Raw genomic sequence first — 23,299 nt, forward strand, 5'->3', positions numbered from 1 at the left:
AATCCGGTTGAAATATTATAGATCATTTGGGCTAAAAACAACCTGAGGATTGAATATAAACATAGTTTGACATGTTTCTATGAACTTTACAGATACAATTTGGATTTTTTGTCTGCCTGTTGTGACTGCTTTTTAGTCTGTGGATTACTGAAGAAAATGCGAACAAAACTGAGGTTTTCGGATATAAAGAGAGGCTTTATCGAACAAAAGGAACATTTATTGAATAAATGAATGTCTTCTGAGTGCCACCATATGAAGATCATCAAAGGGATTAATTTTATCTCTATTTCTGACTTGTGTAACTCTTCTACTTGGCCAGTTACTGTTTGTAATGATTTGTCTGCTGGGCGATGTTCTGAAATAATCGTACGATCTGCTTTCGCTGTAAAGCATTTTTTAAATCTGACACAGTGGTTCTATTCACAAGACGTTAATCTTTAAACCAATGTAAAATAGTTGTATCTTTTCTGAATTTTTATAATGAGTATTTCTGTATTTAAATCTTTGCAAAAATTGTTTGCAGACAGATTATTTCACTTATAATTCACTGTATCACAATTCCAGTGGGTCAGAACTTTACATACACTAAGTTGACTGTGCCTTTAAAACAGCTTGGAAAATTCCAGAAAAGATGTCATGGCTTTAGAAGCTTCGTATAGGCTAATTGACACCATTTGAGTCAATTGGAGGTGTACCTGTGGATGTATTCCAAGGCCTACCTTCACAGTCAATGCCTCTTTGCTTGACATCATGGGAAAATCAAAAGAGAATCAGCAAAGACTTCAGAAAAACAATTATAGACGACCACAAGTCTGGTTCATCCTTGGCAGCAATTTCTCAAATGTCTGAAGGTACCACGTTCATCTGTACAAACAATAGTAAGCATAAACACCATGGGACCACACAGCCATTATACCACTCAGGAAGGAGACGCGTTCTGTCTCCTAGAGATTTACTTTGGTACGAAAAGTGCAAATCAATCACAGAACAACAGCAAAGGAACTTGTGGAGATGCTGGAGGAAACAGGTACAAAGGTATCTATATCCACAATAAAACAAGTCCTATATCGACATAACCTGAAAGGCTGCTCAGCAAGGAAGAAGCCATTTCTCCAAAACCACCATAAAAAAGCCAGACTACTGTTTGCAACTGCACATGGGGACAAAGATCGTACTTTTTGGAGAAATGCCCTCTGGTCTGATGAAACAAAAATAGAACTGTTTGGCCATAATGACCATCGTTATGTTTGGAGGAAAAAGGGGGATGCTTGCAAGCCAAAGAACACCATCCCTGAAGCACGGGGGTGGCAGCATCATGTTGTGGGGGTGCTTTACTGCAGGAGGGACTGAGGAAAGAAAATTATGTGGATATATTGAAGCAACATCTCAAGACATCAGTCAGGAAGTTAAAGCTTGGTCGCAAATGGGTCTTCCAAATGGACAACGACCCCAAGCATGCTTCCAAAGTTGTGGCAAAATGGCTTAAGGTCAACAAAGTCAAGGTATTGGAGTGGCCATCACAAAGCCCTGACCTCAATCCTATAGAACATTTGTGGGCAGAACTGAAAAAGCTTGTGCGAGCAAGGAGGTCTACCAACCTGACTAATTTACACCAGCACTGTCAGGAGGAATGGGCCAAAATTCACCCAACTTGTTTGACCCAAGTTAAACAATTTAAAGGCAATGCTACCAAATACTAATTGAGTGTATGTAAACGTCTGACCCACTAGGAATGTGATGAAAGAAATAAAAGCAGAAATAAAAGCTGAAATAAATCACTAATATTATTCTGACATTTCACATTCTTAAAATAAAGTGGTGATCCTAACTGACCTAAGACAGGGAATCAACTGTACATACATAACTCCTATGAGAAGTAAAAAGGAACTATGGAAAGCAGAGATTCGTCGATTTCACCAAACACAGCCTTTTCCTCTTGGTCTGAGTGTGTGTGTTTTGACGCAGCTTCGTTGGGGGTGTGTGTGCATCACAAGGCTGTGTGTGTGTATCTGTGCAAGTGTGTTTAGAAGCAGAGACTGTGTGTGTTGCTGCATCATTGGAATCTCTACTGATGTCCTTCCAGGCCAGAGTGCCTGCTGGTCTGTAACCTGGCAGTCAGACAGCAGAGTTCACTAACCTGGTTTACCAGCCTATACAAGTACCTGATTAACAGCTAAGGCTTTACCTTGATAAATATATCCTAGGTAAGAAACGGTGACTGAAGTCTGGAACCTTCTTTTATTCTCATTATACTGACCTCTTAGGTCTGAACATGGAACTATCTTTTTTGTCTCTCTGGACTAAGACAGAACAGACATGCAAACAGATGGACAGACAGACAGACTTGCCTCCTTTCGGGACTGAACACGACCTCTTTCTCCTCACCAGGACTCCTCACTCGACTCCTCTTCTCTGCCTTCCTGGCCTCAGCCTCCAGCCTCCTGGACCGTGGCATATCATTGTGCCCGCTGTGGCCTAGCCCTAACCGCCCCCCCGGGTGGCTCTCTGTGCTGGTCACCGTGCTGCCGCTGGCGTCAGAGTCCAGCGAACTAACAGAGCCACTGATGTGGGAGCCGTTGGACAGCAGGGAGCTGCCGGAGGGGAAAGGGTCGCTGGGGACCGGGGAGAGGCAGCGGGGCACCCCGCCCAGGCTGGAGCAGGAGCCCGTGGGAGACAGGAGGTCGTGGTGGGGTAGCGGGACTGAGCCGTGGAGAGGGAGGCCGCTACGGTCCACCTCGTCACCATTGACTGAGCCGGCATCTGAGCCCCGACCCACGGAACCACATTCACCTGGAAGAGGGAGGGGGGTGGAGGGTCAATGATGGTGAAGGATAGATAAGAACAGTAGAAAACTCTTACCATCGCTAATGTTATAATATTTTACAGCTGTGTAGCTTGCTAACACCATTACAATCCTATCAGATTGACATATGGGTATTTCTATAAATACTGGGGCCAATGTGTGACATTGGGATAACTTCAAAATGGTTTGAAACAAAAATAAAATGTTTTTTTTTTCATGTAGTTCCACATGTGTACTTAGAGGAATATATGCAAATAGGCCCCTAAATCCACCTATACATCCTTTAAGCAGGGTTCATACAGACATTGGCAAGTCAAATTCAAGTACTCTCAGGTACTTTTTCACCTCTATGGGATTGGTGTCCCCCCGTGAGACGGTTGAGCTAACGTAGGCTAATGTGATTACCATGAGGTTGTAAGTAACAAAAACATTTCCCAGGACATAGACATATCTGATATGGGCAGAAAGCTTAAATTTTAAAGCTCTCAATTAACATTTAAGGACCTCAATGTTAAACAACTGTATAATGTATATCTTCATTTTCATCTTCTGCACATCTACCATTCCAGTGTTTAAATTGCCATATTGTAATTACTTAGCCACCATGGCCTATTTATTGCCTTAACTCCCTCATCTTACCTCATTTGCACACCCTGTTTATAGACTTTTGTTTTCTTTTGTTCTGCTGTATTATTGACTATGTTTTGTTCATTCCATGTGCAACTCTGTGTTGTCGTCAAACTGCTATGCTTTATCTTGGCCAGGTCGCAGTTGCAAATAAGAACTTGTTCTCAACTAGCCTACCTGGTTACATAAAAAGGTAAAATAAATTGTAAAAATATATATATATATATATATATATATATATATATATATATATATATATATATATATATATATATATATATATATATATATATATATATATATAATTGGACATAGGGCTTCATATAGAACCCCCCACTAAAAAGCATTCAAAAAGTATATATATACAGTGCCTTGCGAAAGTATTCGGCCCCCTTGAACTTTGCGACCTTTTGCCACATTTCAGGCTTCAAACATAAAGATATAAAACTGTATTTTTTTGTGAAGAATCAACAACAAGTGGGACACAATCATGAAGTGGAACGACATTTATTGGATATTTCAAACTTTTTTAACAAATCAAAAACTGAAAAATTGGGCGTGCAAAATTATTCAGCCCCCTTAAGTTAATACTTTGTAGCGCCACCTTTTGCTGCGATTACAGCTGTAAGTCGCTTGGGGTATGTCTCTATCAGTTTTGCACATCGAGAGACTGACATTTTTTCCCATTCCTCCTTGCAAAACAGCTCGAGCTCAGTGAGGTTGGATGGAGAGCATTTGTGAACAGCAGTTTTCAGTTCTTTCCACAGATTCTCGATTGGATTCAGGTCTGGACTTTGACTTGGCCATTCTAACACCTGGATATGTTTATTTTTGAACCATTCCATTGTAGATTTTGCTTTATGTTTTGGATCATTGTCTTGTTGGAAGACAAATCTCCGTCCCAGTCTCAGGTCTTTTGCAGACTACATCAGGTTCTCTTCAAGAATGGTCCTGTATTTGGCTCCATCCATCTTCCCATCAATTTTAACCATCTTCCCTGTCCCTGCTGAAGAAAAGCAGGCCCAAACCATGATGCTGCCACCACCATGTTTGACAGTGGGGATGGTGTGTTCAGAGTGATGAGCTGTGTTGCTTTTACGCCAAACATAAGGTTTTGCATTGTTGCCAAAAAGTTCAATTTTGGTTTCATCTGACCAGAGCACCTTCTTCCACATGTTTGGTGTGTCTCCCAGGTGGCTTGTGGCAAACTTTAAACAACACTTTTTATGGATATCTTTAAGAAATGGCTTTCTTGCCACTCTTCCATAAAGGCCAGATTTGTGCAATATACGACTGATTGTTGTCCTATGGACAGAGTCTCCCACCTCAGCTGTAGATCTCTGCAGTTCATCCAGAGTGATCATGGGCCTCTTGGCTGCATCTCTGATCAGTCTTCTCCTTGTATGAGCTGAAAGTTTAGAGGGAAGGCCAGGTCTTGGTAGATTTGCAGTGGTCTGATACTCCTTCCATTTCAATATTATCGCTTGCACAGTGCTCCTTGGGATGTTTAAAGCTTGGGAAATCTTTTTGTATCCAAATCCGGCTTTAAACTTCTTCACAACAGTATCTCGGACCTGCCTGGTGTGTTCCTTGTTCTTCATGATGCTCTCTGCGCTTTTGACGGACCTCTGAGACTATCACAGTGCAGGTGCGTTTATACGGAGACTTGATTACACACAGGTGGATTGTATTTATCATCATTAGTCACTTAGGTCAACATTGGATCATTCAGAGATCCTCACTGAACTTCTGGAGAGAGTTTGCTGCACTAAAAGTAAAGGGGCTGAGTAATTTTGCACGCCCAATTTTTCAGTTTTTGATTTGTTAAAAAAGTTTGAAATATCCAATAAATGTCGTTCCACTTCATGATTGTGTCCCACTTGTTGTTGATTCTTCACAAAAAAATACAGTTTTATATCTTTATGTTTGAAGCCTGAAATGTGTCAAAAGGTCGCAAAGTTCAAGGGGGCCAAATACTTTCGCAAGGCACTGTATTTTTTAAAGTAGGCCATCACCACTTCAAGAATAATGCTTTGATATTAAAATTATTATTACATTCTAAAATGTGAAATAAATTGGATGCATGACGATTTCTGTAGCCTATGTGGCCGATGCAGGTACACAGAATAAGGCCAGGAATAGCAGTACCATTAATCTCACCCATCACTGTTTTTATAATGAGAAAGTGTCCAAAAACCAGGTTCCTTTTTGTAATGGAAGGATTTGTATAGAAAGCCAAGCTGAAGCCAGCATTAGATGTTATTGTCCTCATAATAACAGCACGTGGTTTTACCGCAAACGAGTAGTGCAACTAGGCTTGAGCGGTATCCAGATTGTCATACCTTCATACTGACCTTGTGCCTTACCACGATATTAGGTAATACCGGCACTGAACACAATGGGCGCCGTTTTCAAACCCCACTGATACTCGATAATCCAAAGGTTAGCAATGCTAACAGGTTTGTGTAGAATCCCATAGAGAATGCTAACTAGATGCTAATGAGTGCATTGCGAACAATTTGTACAGTTTCTGACTTAAACTATAGTAGTATACAAGCAACTCAAATGCTACTCACAGTTTGCTGCACACACAAAACAAATGACCTAGAACGTGAACGTGACCTAGAACGTGATTTTCTGCCGTTTCCAAGCAAATTCTTGATTTAGGAAGAAGCTACTAAAATTAGCAAACCAAATGCACGAATGCATAGCAAGTAACACATTTTAGACAATTTTTTATTTTACCCCTTTTTCTCCCCAATTTCGTGGTATCCAATTGTTGTAGTAGCTACTATCTTTTCTCATTGCTACAACTCCCGTACGGGCTCGGGAGAGACGAAGGTTGAATGTCATGCGTCCTCCGATACACAACCCAACCAGCCGTACTGCTTCTTAACACAGCGCGCATCCAACCCGGAAGCCAGCCGCACCAATGTGTATATCATATAAAAGTTTACTAGTTGAATATGCATTTAAATGAATTTATACTTTTGGTCCCCTAAAAGAGGGGGACTATATACAAAAAATGCTGTAATTTCTAGACAGTTCACCCGATATGGATGAAAATACCCTCAAATTAAAGCTGACATTCTGCACTTTAACATCAGAGTCATTGTTTAATTTCAAATACAAACAAACTAAAAAAAATACTTCACTGTCCCAATAATTACGGAGTGCACTGTAGCTATGTCCCCCCGTATATCTTAATGTAATGACATGAACAAATGTGGCAGGTTATTATCAATGACTTATCAACAGCTCTAACAAGTTGTCCAGAGTAAGCCATTCTCACCGGTACCCTGGTTTATAGAAAGACTCATATACTACACTAAAGATGAGGACTATGGGGCTAGATGTGCTGTGGTTCCTCCATACCTGTAGAGGGTGGTGGTGAGCCCAGCGAGGGCAAGTCAGCAGAAGGCCACACGGCCGCCCCCTCAGCCTCTCTCTGGCTCAGCTCCTCCTGCCAGATGATGGAGCTGGAGTCTTGAACCTTCTCTGAGCCCGCCTCGGGGATACCTGAGCCCGTCACCGCCACCTTTGCTGGTCCTGGTTCCTGAGAAGTGGTGGGCTCCACCTTGCGTTTCTTCTTCTGGTTCTGCTTGTTGGTCCTGGGATACACCACCAGCTGTTCAGTCCACCTGGGAAAGAGCGAGAACAGAATGATGGTGAAGGCATAGAGAACACACACACGTAAGCACACATACATACATACACACGTGTTTACCCATTGATGATCTCTTTGTTCTCCCCTCGTATAAAGTACTCCTGTTCAGGAGTGATGATACAGAGAGCGTTCTTCTGGCCCGTCTTGGGCTCTGCGTCAATGACGTCAGCACACAGGTTCATATTTACCGTGCCCTGGGGCAGCGTGCTCGGCTAGAGGGGGAATAACAGAGGAACAACATTCAGGCACAAGTAATGGCCAAACCTGACATGACACAGACTGTATACCAGGGTAAATACCAGTAGAACAGGACAACAATCTGTAGAATGATGAAGTGATTGCCTTGTAGCAAACTGGGAAGTATAGTCTGATTAGCCTCTTTCAACAGCCACAGTGCTGAAGGGGCACAGGGTCCTAGATCTCCGTCTGAGCCTAAGGGAAACTTCTACCCGGAGCTGCTATATAACAGGTGGATAGATATCACAACGTCTGTTTTTCATCCTCCATCCCTCCCTCCTTCCTTCACTCTTTCCCACAGACAGAGGACATATACAGCCCCTACTATAAGGTCACGTATCCGTTATCGATGGGTTGCCGGGACAACGGGGGAAATCCATTCAGGTCCAGTGGAGTGAATGGAGGAGGTGACAGCCCTGGGAGGCTGGAGTAAATACGTTTGTGTGTACGCGTGTGCTACTGCGAACGCACGTGGTTCTGCATATAGGTGCATGTTTGCCTTTGGAAAGGCACAATTTATCACGGTTTCTCCCAAACTCCCTATTGCCCCTCTACCGTCTAGAATTCCCCCTGAACCCCAGCATGGTCTCTCTAGTTCAGTGAGATTCCTGTACTGTTGTTATCAGGCCCAGACTGAACTGTACTCTGGCTGCAGATGTAAAACAGGTGCTGTTTCTCTCCTTAGCTCCTTTTAAGGCCATTCACATGGATCCTGTTTTAATGCAAGCTGCCAGTAAACCATGAGGGCTTCCAAATATGGCAATTACACTGGGTCACACTCAGAGAAACTTAGAATACAGACTGGAGCAAGCTAGTCTCTTTACTGTACGGCGAGGGAATTTTTTTGTGCTGGGAGGGTAAGGGGGGGAGAAAAAGGGGGGTGGGAGGGGAATCTGTCTCATAAAAGATGCCCCTTTCTATCTTTGTGAAGGAGAAAGCATGAAGGTATTACACACTTTTCCCTTGTTCCCCTCAAATGGTTGTGGTTAGGGTTGGGGGAAGATAGCTACAGATCTAGGATCAGGTTAAGGCCAGGGCAAGTCCAACCCACATCGGGAGAGAGAGCGAGAGAGAGGGCCAGTCCAGTCCAGTGGCTGTGTGTTCTTTGAGTATGTATACGTCGTCTGATCTGATACTGGCATCGACAAAGACTCCTCCATCTGCCAACACTGCCATTCATCCTCTCTGGCTGAGTCCCAAATGCCACCCTATTCCTTATATAGTGCATTACTTTTGACCAGAGCACTATGGATAAAATGTAGTGCACTATATAGGGAATAGGGTGGCATTTGAGATATAGTCCATGTGTTGTAGTGGGTTTGATTTCTCCACTCCAGATCCAATCCCATATCCTCCTATTGTCCTCCTATGGGGCCGGCTATATTTAGCTGCACAGGGGGGGGTATTATTATCGCTAACAACTTTCTCACAGACTGTCTCTCTGACTCAGTTCACAGTTTCTACGAACAGGACACACAAAGAAGCAATAAAACACTACTAATAAAGCTAGGAAACGTTTTTAATCGAGCAGGTCTTTATCCTCACAATGAACAAACTGTCAAGGGGAGTATTGAGATTTTAGGGGAAAATTGGACATTCCCACTAGTTCAATGCTTGATGAAGTACAACTTCTTTCTCTATCTGCCAGTGCCAGCCAAAATGATTTGATGAATGGGCTTCATCATATCATTCCAAAAATGGTGTCAGAGTGAGACTCGCAGAGCCAGCATTTGAATTAGGTAGAGCACACCCGCTCCATAATTGATACATTTTTCTGGGGAGTTTTATTGCCCGGACCGGTGGCAAGTAGTGTAAGAAACCAGCACCTGCTCTGCTCAGGGGTGAATGGGAAGCAGCAAGCTGCTGTTTTATACGGCATATGTGCCTCGACATGCCGCTTCCCTCTGTGCTGCATCAAAACAGAACCGTGTAGGCTGTGGAGAAAACTGAATGACCCCGTTTCCTGTCCCTATCCTCCCAGTCATTGACCCTCCGGCCCAGGTTCTCATCAGAGACTGAAGAGCTGTAGTCCTCCTTCTTGGGAGGTCCGCTTAGATTAAAAATAGCATTTGAGAACTGCCCAACTGGTGTCAGTCAACTACCCGAGGGACTGGTCAGCGGCAACATCTCCGGGACCGGTGTCGGTCCACGACTCAGTGTTTGAGAAACACTCAAACCTTCACCTTTCTGTCTTTCTCAGGTTTCGTCTCTCTTGCCTCCTTCTCAGTCTTTCACCTTCTCTCGCTCCTACTCTCCTTCTCAGATGATCAAATGTACAACACGTCCAATCCTGTCTGATGTAATAAAATTACATTATGCTACATTAGATATGAGTGCTTGTAGTGGCAGGCTGTGTGTATGTGGAATGTTTGGGTCTGGGGCATATCTGGCATTTTCATGTGGTTTTGGGGTCTACTGCTCTCTCTGTTTCTCTAGCCTGTTAGTTACTGGGAGCCCGCTGCACTTCACCAAATATGGGCATATCAGAGGAATGCTGTGTAGAGCCCGACCTCTGAGCATCTCCTTCTCAGTCCATCTCATCATGGGCTAAAATAGTTCAGTTCTAAAAAGCCAATTGCCCACTCGCATTAAACATCTTGAGTGAAATCTTCCCTGAAAGTTGCCTCGGCTTTATGCGAGTCACACAAAAGCTCTTATTTTTCAACCTTGTTGTAATAATTTTGCTTATATCATGTATCAGATGCAAAAGAAAAATACATATTCCGGGGAAATTTGGCCCTCCAATCGACGTACTACGCACGTCATGGTTCCATAGCAACAAACAACCTGCTCAATGAATCATGACATTGGTAGATCATTAAGATCAATGTATCTAGTATCATGTGAGATAGCTTCATATTTACAAAGATTCATCAGGTTGCTCTGGTCATTGTTGATGATGGGTTTGGCCGGGTTGCCTAACTCTGGCCTCTTCAGCTGGCCAAGAGCACAGGAATTACTAATAATAACAACCACTCTGAGCAAGAGAAGAGCCACAGCAGTCCATATTGGGTATTTTATGGGGTAGATCAGTAGACAGTCCATCAGCCCAGGGGAGAATCAGGGCTGAGCTTCACATTCTCTCAGGCACATTACAACTAACCTAAAATGTGCCTAGCTAGCTAATGTCAGTCAACAACTTCCTCAGTGTCTAAAATCCACACCATCCAAAAATTACACACCATCCAGGGATTCTGAAAATGTGACACCGGACAAAGTGACCAGGAAGATTTTAATGTAACGGCCATTAGAAACATTTCCTGGACCAATATGTATTAGGGTGTCCACCCACGGTGCTCAGAATGACATAGATCACATTTTGATTATGGTAACAGAACAAGCAACTCATACTGATGCAGCCAATAAAAAAGTAATTTTCAAACATTTGCCAAAATGCAAATCGCGGGAAAACACCAATCAAAACAGCACACCTGATTAGAACGGTTTCATATGTGACAGAGATGAAAATGTCCGTTAGAAACTGAGAAAGAGGTGGGGATCTTAAGATGCAACAACTAGGATGGGTTGCTAATACGACTAGGATTGTGAATGTTGATATGAAAACCAATAGAACATGAGAAATGGCATAGCGGTGGGTTCTATAAATTTGCCAAAATTAAATAATTACTCCTGTCTATCTTTTTTGAATTTTATTTCACCAGGTAGGCTAGTTGAGAACAAGTTCTCATTTAGAACTGAGACCTGGCCAAGATACAACAGAGTTACACATGGAATAAAACAAACAGTCAATATTACAGTAGAAAAAGTCTATATACAGTGTGTGCAAATTAAGATAAGGGAGGTAAGAGAATAAATAGGCCATGGTGGCGAAGTAATTACAATATACCAATAAAACACTGGAGTGATAGATGTGCAGAAGATGAATGTGCAAGTAGAGATACTGGGGTGCAAAGGAGCAAGATAAGTAAATACAGTATGGGGATGAGATAGTTGGATGGGCTATTTACAGATGGGCTATGTACAGGTGCAGTGATCTGTGAGCTGCTCGGTCAGCTGGTGCTTAAAGCTAGTGAGGGAGATATGAGTCTCCAACTTCAGTGATTTTTGTAGTTTGTTTCAGTCATTGGCAGCAGAGAACTGGAAGGTGGGGCGGCCAAAGGAGGAATTGGCTTTGGGGGTGACCAGTGAGATATACCTGCTGGAGCGCATGCTACGGGTGGGTGTTGCTATGGTGAGCAGTGAGCTGAGATAAGTCAAGGGCTTTACCTAGCAAAAACTTGTAGATGACCTGGAGCCAGAGGGTTTGGCGACGAGTATGAAGTGAGGGCCAGCCAACGAGAGCGTACAGGTCGCAGTGGTGGGTAGTATATGGGGCTTTGGTGACAAAACAGATGGCACTGTGATAGATTGCATCCAAGTTTTTGAGTAGAGTGTTGGAGGCTATTTTGTAAATGACATCGCCGAAGTCGAGGATCGGTAGGATAGTCAGTTTTACTAAGGTATGCTTGGCAGCATGAGTGAAGAAGGTGTTGTTGCGAAATAGGAAGCCGATTCTAAATGTAATTTTGGATTGGAGATGTTTTATGTGAGTCTGGAAGGAGAGTTCACATTCTAACCAGACACCTAGGTATTTGTAGTTGTCCACATATTCTAAGACAGAACGTCCAGAGTAGTGATGCTGAAAGGGCGGGCAGCGATCGGTTGAAGAGCATGCATTTAGTTTTAATTGCATTTAAGAGCAGTTGGAGGCCACGGAAGGAGAAATACAGAAATACATTTAATCATTCAAAATACTTCATTAGAAAGCATGACTTAGCCGCAGAGGAACCGAGGATCATTAGCTTCTTTTTAAAAATAGCTGTGGATTGTTTCAATTCACAAGCTTGTAGGCCTTTGCCTACTTGGGAAGCCTGCAATTTGCGGTAGTAGAAATAAGCTCAGGGGTGAAAGGTAATACGGTCTGGTACGGCATCCAGGCAAAATACATAGTAGGAGTACCCCGTACCAGTAAAACGTGAGCCTATCACAATATTTAAACAAAATGTCAAGAAAACTGAAAGCTATTAGACCACTATTTATCATTACCGCATGTCAGAGGCATGAAAAATGAGTGAGTGGGCTTAAGTGCAGACTTCCCAAGATGATTGGCCGACACCCAGACCTCCGCAGATAGCAGTGGACGCATAAATTATTGCCAAATATCATTACAATTTTTTGTGTTTAGTGCAACAGGTGTCTCTTTCCATTCGCCTCGTAAAGTTGCCTTTTGAAGGGGTTGTTGCACAATCAGATGAAAACATGACTGGTTGGGTTTATGCCACAATAAAAAGGTCATACATTTGGAAAGTTAAATGACAAATCTTTAGACTTTGCCCACAGAGATCCTATTGAATGAATAGGGATTTTATATGTAGTTCTATGACTAGGCCCATAAAGAATTTTGGTGCAAGCGCCTGCACATATAGGAAGTCCAGTACCGAGAGGAAATTCATTCATTCTACCCCAGAATAGGCCTAGCTGATTATTGAGTTGTGCTTGTCTGTGAAAAGCATCTAAAATGTGTGTGAAGTATGTGGAGTATAATTGAAAATGTTGAGACAAGAAGAAGGGGACTGGTGAGTGGCGAAGGTACAGGAAGAGAGTCTCTCTCTCCAGAATGGCTCAGCCGTCTCCCGCCAATTCTTGAGGCTGAGTTCCATGCGCTCTTTTCTTAAGCTGTCAATGGATCAAGGTGTATCAATGTGTCCATATGGCAGAGGCTGGTGCTAGCCGTAGTTGAATTTTAACTTTTTGATTTGTATAATTTTTCATTCAGATTTCTATGATTAACCACATGACAATGATTTTGAGAAACTAAAATGTTGTTATTGAAAAGAAACTGTTCCACGAAAATGTGCATATGAAAATCATAACTGGCACGCAGATCGACAGAAATGGAAGGATAAATCGTAAGCTTCCCCAACTTGAAACTCACGCGCCTATAAAGTCTTTATGGCCTCCCGAGTGGCGCAGTGCTAGCTGTATTCTGGGTTAGAGTCCAGGCTCTGTCAGACCCATGGGGCGGCACACAATTGGTGCAGCGTTGTCTGGGTTAGGGATGTCCTTGTCCCGTTGCACATTAGCGCCTCCTGTGGCGGGCCGGGCGCAGTGCACGCTGACAGTCTTTATAAAATTTACTCCATGTTTCCATTGTCGGATTTTGACTATAGGCTACTTTAAAGCAAGATATGAGATGTCTCATAACATGAAATAAAACATTCAGGTTTCAAACAATTTACGTTTTCAAATTGCATACTACCTCCAGCTTTGGGGCGGCAGGTAGCCTAGTTGTTAGAGCATTGGGCCAGTAAACGAAAGGTTGCTGGATCGAATCCCTGAGCTGACAAGGTAAAAATCTGTTGTTCTGCCCCTGAACAAGGCAGTTAACCCACTGTTCCTTGGTAGGCTTGCATTGTAAATAATGTTCTTGCATAGTTAAATACAGGTTAAATTAAAAAAATCCAGCTCACATTGTAATGTGGTGTGTGACACGCCAATAGCCTGTTGCCTACACTTGTAGCCTATGGTGAATGGGAGGCACGCTTCAACTAACAGAGAAATATATAGTTGTTTTCATTAATCGTGTACCAAATCTGTTTTAACAAGCAACTGCATTTTGAGTTGTTTCGCAATGAATGGGCTTATAAAATAACATGTTTTACTCCAGCAGCAACCAGCTGAGGAGCTTCAGGAGAAATCCTGCTCAAAATCCTGAAATCCTGCTCAACATAGGCACTCTATGCTGTGCACATGGGATAAATAAGATAGGCTACAGGAGGATTAACGAATATACAGCAATTCCACAAAATTATGCAAATTAACATATAGACCAGGCATCAACAACTAGATTCAGCCATGGGACGAATTTTTGGTGCGGATGGTCAGGGGCCGGAACATAATGACAAATAATTTGTAGACTGCCAATTGACCGCAAGAAGCCCAAACAGATATGCTTGACCAAAACATAACCACCTCAAACCTTGCTTACATTGGTATACGATCACGTGTCTCTTTTATGCATCGGAATACTTGGGAACAGACTTCCTAAATAAAAATCCCTTGGAGCTGATTGTGTAGTTTTTACAGCAATTCAACACACAAAAAGAAGAGAACATCCCTTCATCAAAACGGAGATGTAAAAAGAGGTATTTATGATGTGCTGTATACGGCACAGATAAAGGCTATAGATGTGGCAAAGGTAAATTGAACTCGCCCAAAACAATGGAATTGCCATGGAAAAGCATGGGGGAAAGATTCCGAGTATCCTCATTGCCCACCAGCAAAATTAGCCTACATTTAGGCTATTGTTTATCTGTATTTCACACTATGTTGAGGTAAAAATCTAAGTAAAATGCCAGTATGGATGTCAACCCCAACACATGTTCATGTCATCTTTCCCAATCAAATGCATTACAGTTAAAAACAGATGACTACCACCACTGATTACTGTACGCTAACTATGCTAAACATATTATTCAAATGGGAGTTAGCATTTAGCAGTCACTTCTAAACTTTAAAAAAAAGTGACAACTTCTTTCTACATGTTATGCAGCAAAAAACAAATATATCCAAATATATCCAAATCTGACTTAACTCTAGGGTACGCTAGCGTCCCACCTGGCCAACATCCAGTGAGATTGCAGAGCACCAAATTCAAATACAGAAATACTCTTTATAAAAATGCAGAAAATATACAACTATTAAACATAGGTGTAAAGATTAACTTCTTGTGAATCCAACCACGGTGTCAGATTTAAAAAATGCTTTATGGCGAAAGCATACCTTACAATTATTTGAGAACACAGCCCAGCAGACAAATCATTACAAACAGTAACCAGCCAAGTAGAAAAGTTACACAAGTCAGAAATAGAGATACAATTAATATCTTACCTTTGATGATCTTCATATGTTTGCACTCAGAAGACATTCATTTATTCAATAAATGTTTCTTTGTTCGATAAAGTCTCTCTTTATATCCGAAAACCTGTTTTGTTCGCGCATTTTCTTCAGTAATCCACAGGTTCAAACGCAGTCACAACAGGCAGACAAAATCCAAATTGTATCCGTAAAGTTCATAGAAACATGTCAAACGATGTTAATATTCAATCCTCAGGTTGTTTTTAGCCCAAATGATCTATAATATTTCAACCGGACAATAACGTCATCAATACAAAAGGTAAACAAGAAAGGAACTCTCTCTGGTTGCGTGCATGAAAAAGCTCTGCGACACGGCAGGGTCCACTCATTCAGACTGCTCTTACTCCCTCATTTTTCAGAATACAAGCCTTAAACAATTTCTGAAGACTGTTGACATCTAGTGGAAGGCATAGGAACTGCAATTTGAGTCCTAAGACCATGGATACTGTAATGGCATTGAATAGAAAACTATTCACACAAAAACAAAATCCTACTTCCTGAATGGATTTTTCTCAGGTTTTCACCTGTTATACTTAGACATTATTTTAACAGTTTTGGAAACTTGATAGAAAGCTATACAAATCTTCTAATTATATGCATATCCTATCTTCTGCGCCCGAGTAGAAGGCAGTTTAATTTGGGCATGCTTTTCATCCAAAATTCCAAATGCTGCCCCCTACCCTAGAGAAGTTAAGTAACCACATTGTGGGCCTGTTACAATACATAATAAAGGTAAAAAAATAAAAAATAAATCATGACGGATTTGACAAATATCCACTTTGTTAGATCAGATTGTTGAATGTGGGCCAATCTGGCAGGCGTTCCATTGACACCTTTACTCCATCTAAACTGGTATCTCTGCATTGCGTAAGCATACATGGCAAGCAAGGGAAAAGACAGGGTATTGTTTCTCTCTGCTATATACAGTAGGCCTTTAACTTAAGGGGTTGGTGTCCGATCAGGCTGAGGATGTATACGTTGATGATGAATAAAAAACAAAACAAATCATATCTACTTTAATTTCCACTCCTCCGCCTAAAGTTTAAACTAAGTAAACGATAATGTGCACTGAGATAAACGCTGAACTCCCAAAATGTTGTATAGGCTCCATTTTGGAAACGTTCCTATTGTGGGGGGCTGAGGCGCACAGTTACGGCAACAAAGCGGCCATTTTCCTGACCCAGTTTCCCGGTGGCGTTCCGGGGTGTTCCCTGAGCTGTAGATGAAAAGGCACGAAGACAATGAGGCCCTCCACGTCTAAATAGCACGACCAGCTTCACAATGACAGGAAAAAAGTGCTACACCGAACTAACGGGTGTCATTTGCACACAATGCACACTGGAGAAATGGACACACGCAAGCAGTCAGCACACACACACACACGTATGCATGCACAAAGCGTAACCAGGATGTTTCCTCCCTTTGTCATCACGTGGGGATCCATGACAACATGAAGACAATGATTATGATTTCAGCGATCTCATCTGCACAAAGCAACCACCTGGACACAAACACACAGCCACGGAGTGCGTAGGCCTACATCTCAGCAGCCAAAAGCAGCATCCTCTCCTCTTCCATCAATTTTGTTTTGCAGAGAACTGATAACTGGGGTTTGATACATATAAAGCAGGCCCAAAGCTACGGTCAAGGTTAGAAGCTATAGGCCAGGGACTGAAGCTATGGCAGCTTTGCCAGTCAGGCAGAGCAAAGTGTTAAGTGGGCCTCTGTATACACACAAGCAGCCTAATCTCCAGCCTGATCTGCCAGTGGGGTTGGTCACCCGTGTCACATTCCCCAGTCACACAAACACACAAAGGGGATATCATAAGCTGCAAGGGACTCTCTCCAGTCTCTGTTCCTCAGTTTCTTTCCCAATCTGTATAATTCTACCCCTATCATCCCCTATGTTCCTCTGCTTCATCCTATATTCTCTCTCCCTCCACCTCCATATACATTTTCATGGTTCTTCAGTGTGAGGTTTACTCTGCATTCGGGTGGGGCAGTTTTAACATCTCGCAAACACAAGGCTAGCTAACAGAGATCAGGCTTCCCAGTCATCTCTTTCCCAAGCAGGTACCACTGAATACACAGCCAGGTCATTCAGCATACCGTCCCGTCCTTCACGGACCATATCAAATACTACTCTTCCCAGTGCTAGAGGCGTCACTAGAGACACCATGGCTCTGCGTGAAGCCATAAGGCACGAGAGGCAGTGCTATAGCCTGATTATAGACACAGCTAAGGAGTGCTGTTAGGTTGTTAAGGAGGAGGTGGAAGTAGCATGGCTGATATGACAGCTCCTTACCGATTCGTCCAGGGCGAAGCGCAGGCAGCCATGTTCGTACAGCACAAAGAACCGCCGCTGCCATTTCTGTTGGGAGAAAGAGGAACATCGTTAACACTTAATCTGATGATCTCCTTAGAAACTATTAAGAAACGGCCTATAAACTAATATTGTAAACAATTTCTACAGGGAAAGAGGAGCATTGCTATTGGGCTGAAACCAAACAAACACTTAAGCTCCATTATGAACTGAGACTAATAGGGTGTAGTGAACATATAGCTAAGAGATGCTTAAAGATACAATAACATAAATCCGAGAACCCACCGCCTGTAGTCTGGGTACCAGACATTTTAGCTAACACTCCTTGCCACTACTGTCATTCTTGGTAAATGACATGGAGAACAAGGAGCGAAATTAAATAGCTGAATAGAGACTAGAGGTCAACCGTTTATGATTTTTCAACGCCGATACCGATACCGATTATTGGAGGACCAAAAAAGCCGATACCGATTAAATCGGTCGATTAATTTTTTTTTTTTACATGTATTTGTAATAATGACAATTACAACAATACTGAATTAACACTTATTTTAACTTAATATAATACATCAATAAAATCAATTTAGCCTCAAGTAGATATCATTCAAAAACAAAGTGTTGGAGAAGAACGTAAAAGTGCAACATGTGCTATGTAAGAAAGCTAACGTGTCAGTTCCTTGCACAGAACATGAGAACATATGAAAGCAGGTGGTTCCTTTGAACATGAGTCTTCAATATTCCCAGGTAAGAAGTTTTAGGTTGTAGTTATAGGACTATTTCTCTGTATACCATTTGTATTTCATTAACCTTTGACTATTGGATGTTCTTATAGGCACTTTAGTATTGCCAGTGTAACAGTATAGCTTCCGTCCCTCTCCTCGCTCCTCCCTGGGCTCGAGCCAGCAACACGACAAACAGCCACCACATCGAAGCAGCGTTACCCATGCAGAGCAAGGGAAACAACCACCCCAAGGCTCAGAGCGAGTGAAGTTTGAAACGCTATTAGCGTGCGCTAACTAGCCAGCCATTTCACTTTGGTTACACCAGCCTCATCTCGGGAGTTGATAGGTTTGAAGTCATAAACAGCGCAATGCTTGACGCACAACGAAGAGCTGCTGGAAAAATGCACGAAAGTGCTGTTTAAATGAATGTTTACGCGCCTGCTTCTGCCTACCACCACTCAGTCAGATACTTAGATACTTGTATGCTCAGTCAGATTATATACACGCTAGATAATGTCTAGTAATATCATCAACCATGTGTAGTTAACTAGTGATTATGACTGATGTTTTTGTTTTTTATAAGATAAGTTTAATGCTAGCTAGCAACTTACCTTGGCTTACTGCATTTGCGTAACAGGCAGTCTCCTTGTGGAGTGCAACGAGAGAGAGGCAGGTCCTTATTGCGTTGGACTAGTTAACTGTAAGGTTGCAAGATTGGATCCCCCGAGCTGACAAGGTGAAAATCTATCTTTCTGCCCCTGAACAATGCAGTTAACCCACTGTTCCTAGGCCGTTAGAATGTGTTCTTAACTGACTTGCCTAGTTAAATAAAGATTTTTTTTTAAATAAAAAAATCGGCGCCCAAAAATAATTATTTCTGATTGTTATGAACACTTGAAATCGGCCATTCCGATTGATCGGTTGACCTCTAATAGACAGCAACCAGACTGGGGGCTCCCGAGTGGCTCAGCGGTCTAAAGCACTGCATCTCAGTGCTAGAGGCGTCACTACAGAGACCCTGGTTCGAATCCAGGCTGTATTTAACCAGGCAACTTCACCTGGGACCTCATTCATAAATTAAGCTACGGTGGGTTTATAGTTTACAATTACACTTTCATATTAGTACATAATTTTGCATTATTTGACCTAATGATAACTAGCTACCAAGAGGCTAGACCAGTTTTCCCTGAAAGTGAACGATGCCGCTATCAATCAAATCAAATGAAAAGAAAATTGTATTTGTCACATGCTTAGTAAACAACCGGTGTAGACTTACAGTGAAATGCTTACTTAGGGGCCTTCCCAACAATGCTGAGAGAAAGAACATAGGGAAATAATAGAAAAGTAATAACACGTAATAATAAATACACAATGAGTAACGTAGCTATATACACTGGGTACCAGTAAAGATACAATGTGCAGGGGTATGAGGTAATTGAGGTAGATACAGTTGAAGTCAGAAGTTTACATACACCTTAGCCAAATACATTTAAACTCAGTTTTTCACAATTCCTGACATTTAGGATCACCACTTTATTTTAAGAATGTGAAAAGTCAGAAAAATAGTAGAGAGAATGATTTATTTAAGCTTGTATTTCTTTCATCACATTCCCAGTGGGTCAGAAGTTTACATGCACTCAATTAGTATTTGGTAGCATTGCCTTTAAATTGTTTAACTTGGGTCAAACATTTTGAGTAGCCTTCCACAAGCTTCCCACAATAAGTTGGGTGAATTTTGGCCCATTACTCCTGACAGAGCTGGTGTAACTCAGACAGGTTTGTAGGCCTCCTTGCTCGCACAGGCTTTTTCAGTTCCGCCCACACATTTTCTATAAGATTGAGGTCAGGGGCATTTTGCCACAACTTTGGAAGTATGCTTGGGGTCATTGTCCATTTGGAAGACCCATTTGCGACCAAGCTTCCTGACTGATGTCTTGAGATGTCGCTTCAATATATCCACAATTTTCTTTCCGCATAATGCCATCTATTTTGTGAAGTGCACCAGTCCCTCCTGCAGTAAAGCTCCCCCACAACATGATGCTGCCACCTCCGTGCGTCAGGGATGGAGTTGCAAACCAAACCGTGTCCAGTTGCAAACCGTAGCCTGGCTTTTTTAATGCCGGTTTTGGAGCAGTGGCTTCTTCCTTGCTGAGCAGCCTTTCAGGTTATGTTGATATAAGACTCGTTTTACTGTGGATATAGATACCTTTGTACCTGTTTCCTCCAGCATCTTCACAAGGTCCTTTGATGTTGTTCTGGGATTGATTTGAACTTTTCACACCAAAGTACATTCATCTCTAGGAGACAGAAAGCGTCTCCTTCCTGAGCGGTATGATCCATGGTGTTCATACTTGCTTACTATTGTTGTACAGAATGCTCCCAAGGATGAACCAGACTTGTGCAGGTCTACAAAAAATATTCTGAGGTCTTGGCTAATTTCTTTTGATTTTCCCATGATGTCAAGCAAAGAGGCACTGAGTTTGAAGGTAGGTCTTGAAATACATCCACAGGTACACCTCCAATTGACTCAAATTATGTCAATTAGCTTATCAGCAGCTTCTAAAGCCATAACATCATTTTCTGGAATTTTCCAAGCTGTTTAAAGGCACAACCAACTTAGTGTATGTAAATTTCTGACCCACTGGAATTGTGATACAGTGAATTATAAGTGAAATAATCTGTCTGTAAATAATTGTTGGAAGAATTACTTGTGTCATGCAAAAAGTAGATGTCCTAACCGACTTGCCAAAACTATAGTTTTTTAACAAGAAATTTGTGGAGTGGTTGAAAAATTAGTTTTAATGACTCCAACCTGTGTATGTAAACTTCCGAATTCAACTGTATGTACATATAACTAGGCATAAAGTGACTAGGCAACAGGATAGATAATAAACAGTAGCAGCAACATATATGAGTTAGTGCAAAAATGGTAAATGCAGATAACCAAATAGCTAAGCAGACTAACTATTTAAATAACAATTTAGCAGTCTTATGGCTTGGGGGCAGAAGCTGCTTAGGGTCCTGTTGGTTCCAGACTTGGTGCATCAGTATCACTTGCCGTGCAATAGCAGAGAGAACAGTCAATGACCTGGTTTGCTGGAGTCTGACACATTTTTGGGCCTTCCTCTGACTCTGCCTGGTATAGAGGTCCTGGATGTCAGGGTGCTCGGCCCCAGTGATGTACTGTGCAGTACGCACTACCCTCTGTAGTGCCTTGCGGTTGAATGCCAAACAGTTGCCATACCAAGCGGTGATGCAGCCAGTCAAGATGCTCTCAATGGTGCAGCTGTAGAACTTCACGACTATGTTGGTGTGTGGAACATGAAAGAACCTTAGTGATGTGGACACCGAGGAGCTTGAAGCTCTGGTTTCGCTCCACTACAGCCCTGTCGATGTGAATGGGGGCGCGCTAGGCCATCCATTTCCTTTTGTCCACGATCAGCTTCTTTGTCTTGCTGACGTTGAGGGAGAGGTTGTTGTCCTGCACCACACTGCCAGGTCTCTGACCTCCAATCTACTAAGCTTACCTGAACGAAATATACAAAACTGATCATGACTTGATTTATTCTCATGTCACTGTGATTGGTTAGTCAACATGCAATAAAACCTGTATACTGTCAATGACTGAGATTAATTATTTGCGTTGCTGGCTTCATTATCTGATGGATTTTGGATTTCTCTGGTCTCAATTATTTCTTCAAGGGCCTATGCGAGGCCAACTTTACTACATTATCCTGAAGGCATACTTAAACACCCCATTTTTTCTTTTTTTACGCGAATGATGCGTCTCAACTTTAAACAATGCAAATTTTGTTTAACTTCTTTCTATTCTGTGGCTGCGTGAAATAGCAACCATGACATGAATTCAGCGATGACATTTACTTCATCTTTGTGGCTCCCTGATGAAATGGTAACATCCATTACTGTACTTAGTCTTAGCCAACCTTGCACCGTATACCGAATCTTCTGTACTTTTTCCGATACTAGAACATAAAAAAACGGTTCGGTACTAGAATTTGTTACTTTTGGTACTCCTGTCAAAAAGTGTCAAGAATCAAGCTTGTCTACCAGCGCAGCAGAGCCCTTATTATCGCGTGCACTGAGAGTCTGGGCTGTATCATGTTACATCATCATGCGACACGGCATGTAGACATTTTTAAATACGATTATTGTTCGTAAAACAAATGTCTATACATGCTAGAACACTTTACAAATGCAAGAAGATACTGGTAGCGGACAGCTAAAGATAACATCCATTCACAACCATCGTACTTTGTTTGTGATTATATGCAAACTACAACGCAAAAAAAATCCTGATTTCAAAGCTGAGTGCCACCAAATACCTTATTAATTAACTCGGTCGCTCGCTCACGTCTCTCCCAAAGATGATCAGTGAACTCTGTTAGAGACAGAGCACATTTGTATAAAATAAGCTACTTCTATTAAAATGTTGTTGAACAGTACAATAAAATAAATGTAACCTTCATTTAACCAGGCAAGTCAGTTAGAACAAATTCTTATGTACAATGACGGCCTATACCCGGCCAAACCCGGATGACGCTGGGCCAATTGTGCGCCACCCTATGGGACTCCCAATCACGGCCGGATGTGATGCAGCCTGGATTCAAACCAGGGGGTCTGTAGTGACACCTCTAGCACTGAGATGCAGTGCCTAAGACCGCTGCGCCACTCGGGAGCCCTTGCAAGGGAAACAGATTGTTTGTCATCTGTAGCCCAATGAAATCAGCCAAAACAAGCTCAATAACTCAATGCGTGCACACACTGAATATGCATTCACCTGTATTGTGGATAGGCCTAGGCTACATCTTGATTTACCCAGTTTATCAATAAAGATTTACCATTCAAAATAAAATTATTACCATTATGTTGTTAAAGTTAGAATGGTAAAAACATACCAAAGTCAAATTGATTGTATAATTGATTAATTAATCGATTACATGGCGGTCTCTGAAAAATATGGACGTACATTTTTTTATAACGTA

At 42.0% G+C, this 23,299-nt stretch overlaps 1 protein-coding gene across 7 annotated transcripts in view; it reads right to left on the reverse strand.

Annotated features, from left to right (window-relative positions):
* Nucleotides 1-23,299, reverse strand: part of mpripb (myosin phosphatase Rho interacting protein b) — a 71,315-nt gene that overhangs the window by 39,240 nt on the left and 8,776 nt on the right. For all 7 annotated transcript variants that reach the window (XM_090212223.1, XM_021575559.3, XM_090212222.1 and 4 more), the window contains exons 3-6: nucleotides 17,557-17,622; nucleotides 7,158-7,309; nucleotides 6,806-7,071; nucleotides 2,349-2,790 (exon numbers count right to left, since the gene is read on the reverse strand). In XM_090212223.1, the coding sequence (XP_090068349.1) occupies nucleotides 2,349-2,790; nucleotides 6,806-7,071; nucleotides 7,158-7,309; nucleotides 17,557-17,622 (926 nt within the window). The remainder of the gene's footprint in view (nucleotides 1-2,348; nucleotides 2,791-6,805; nucleotides 7,072-7,157; nucleotides 7,310-17,556; nucleotides 17,623-23,299) is intronic.

The sequence above is a fragment of the Oncorhynchus mykiss genome, chromosome 20 (genome assembly GCF_057628025.1).
Source record: "Oncorhynchus mykiss isolate SJ-2025 chromosome 20, ASM5762802v1, whole genome shotgun sequence".
NCBI lineage: Eukaryota > Metazoa > Chordata > Actinopteri > Salmoniformes > Salmonidae > Oncorhynchus > Oncorhynchus mykiss.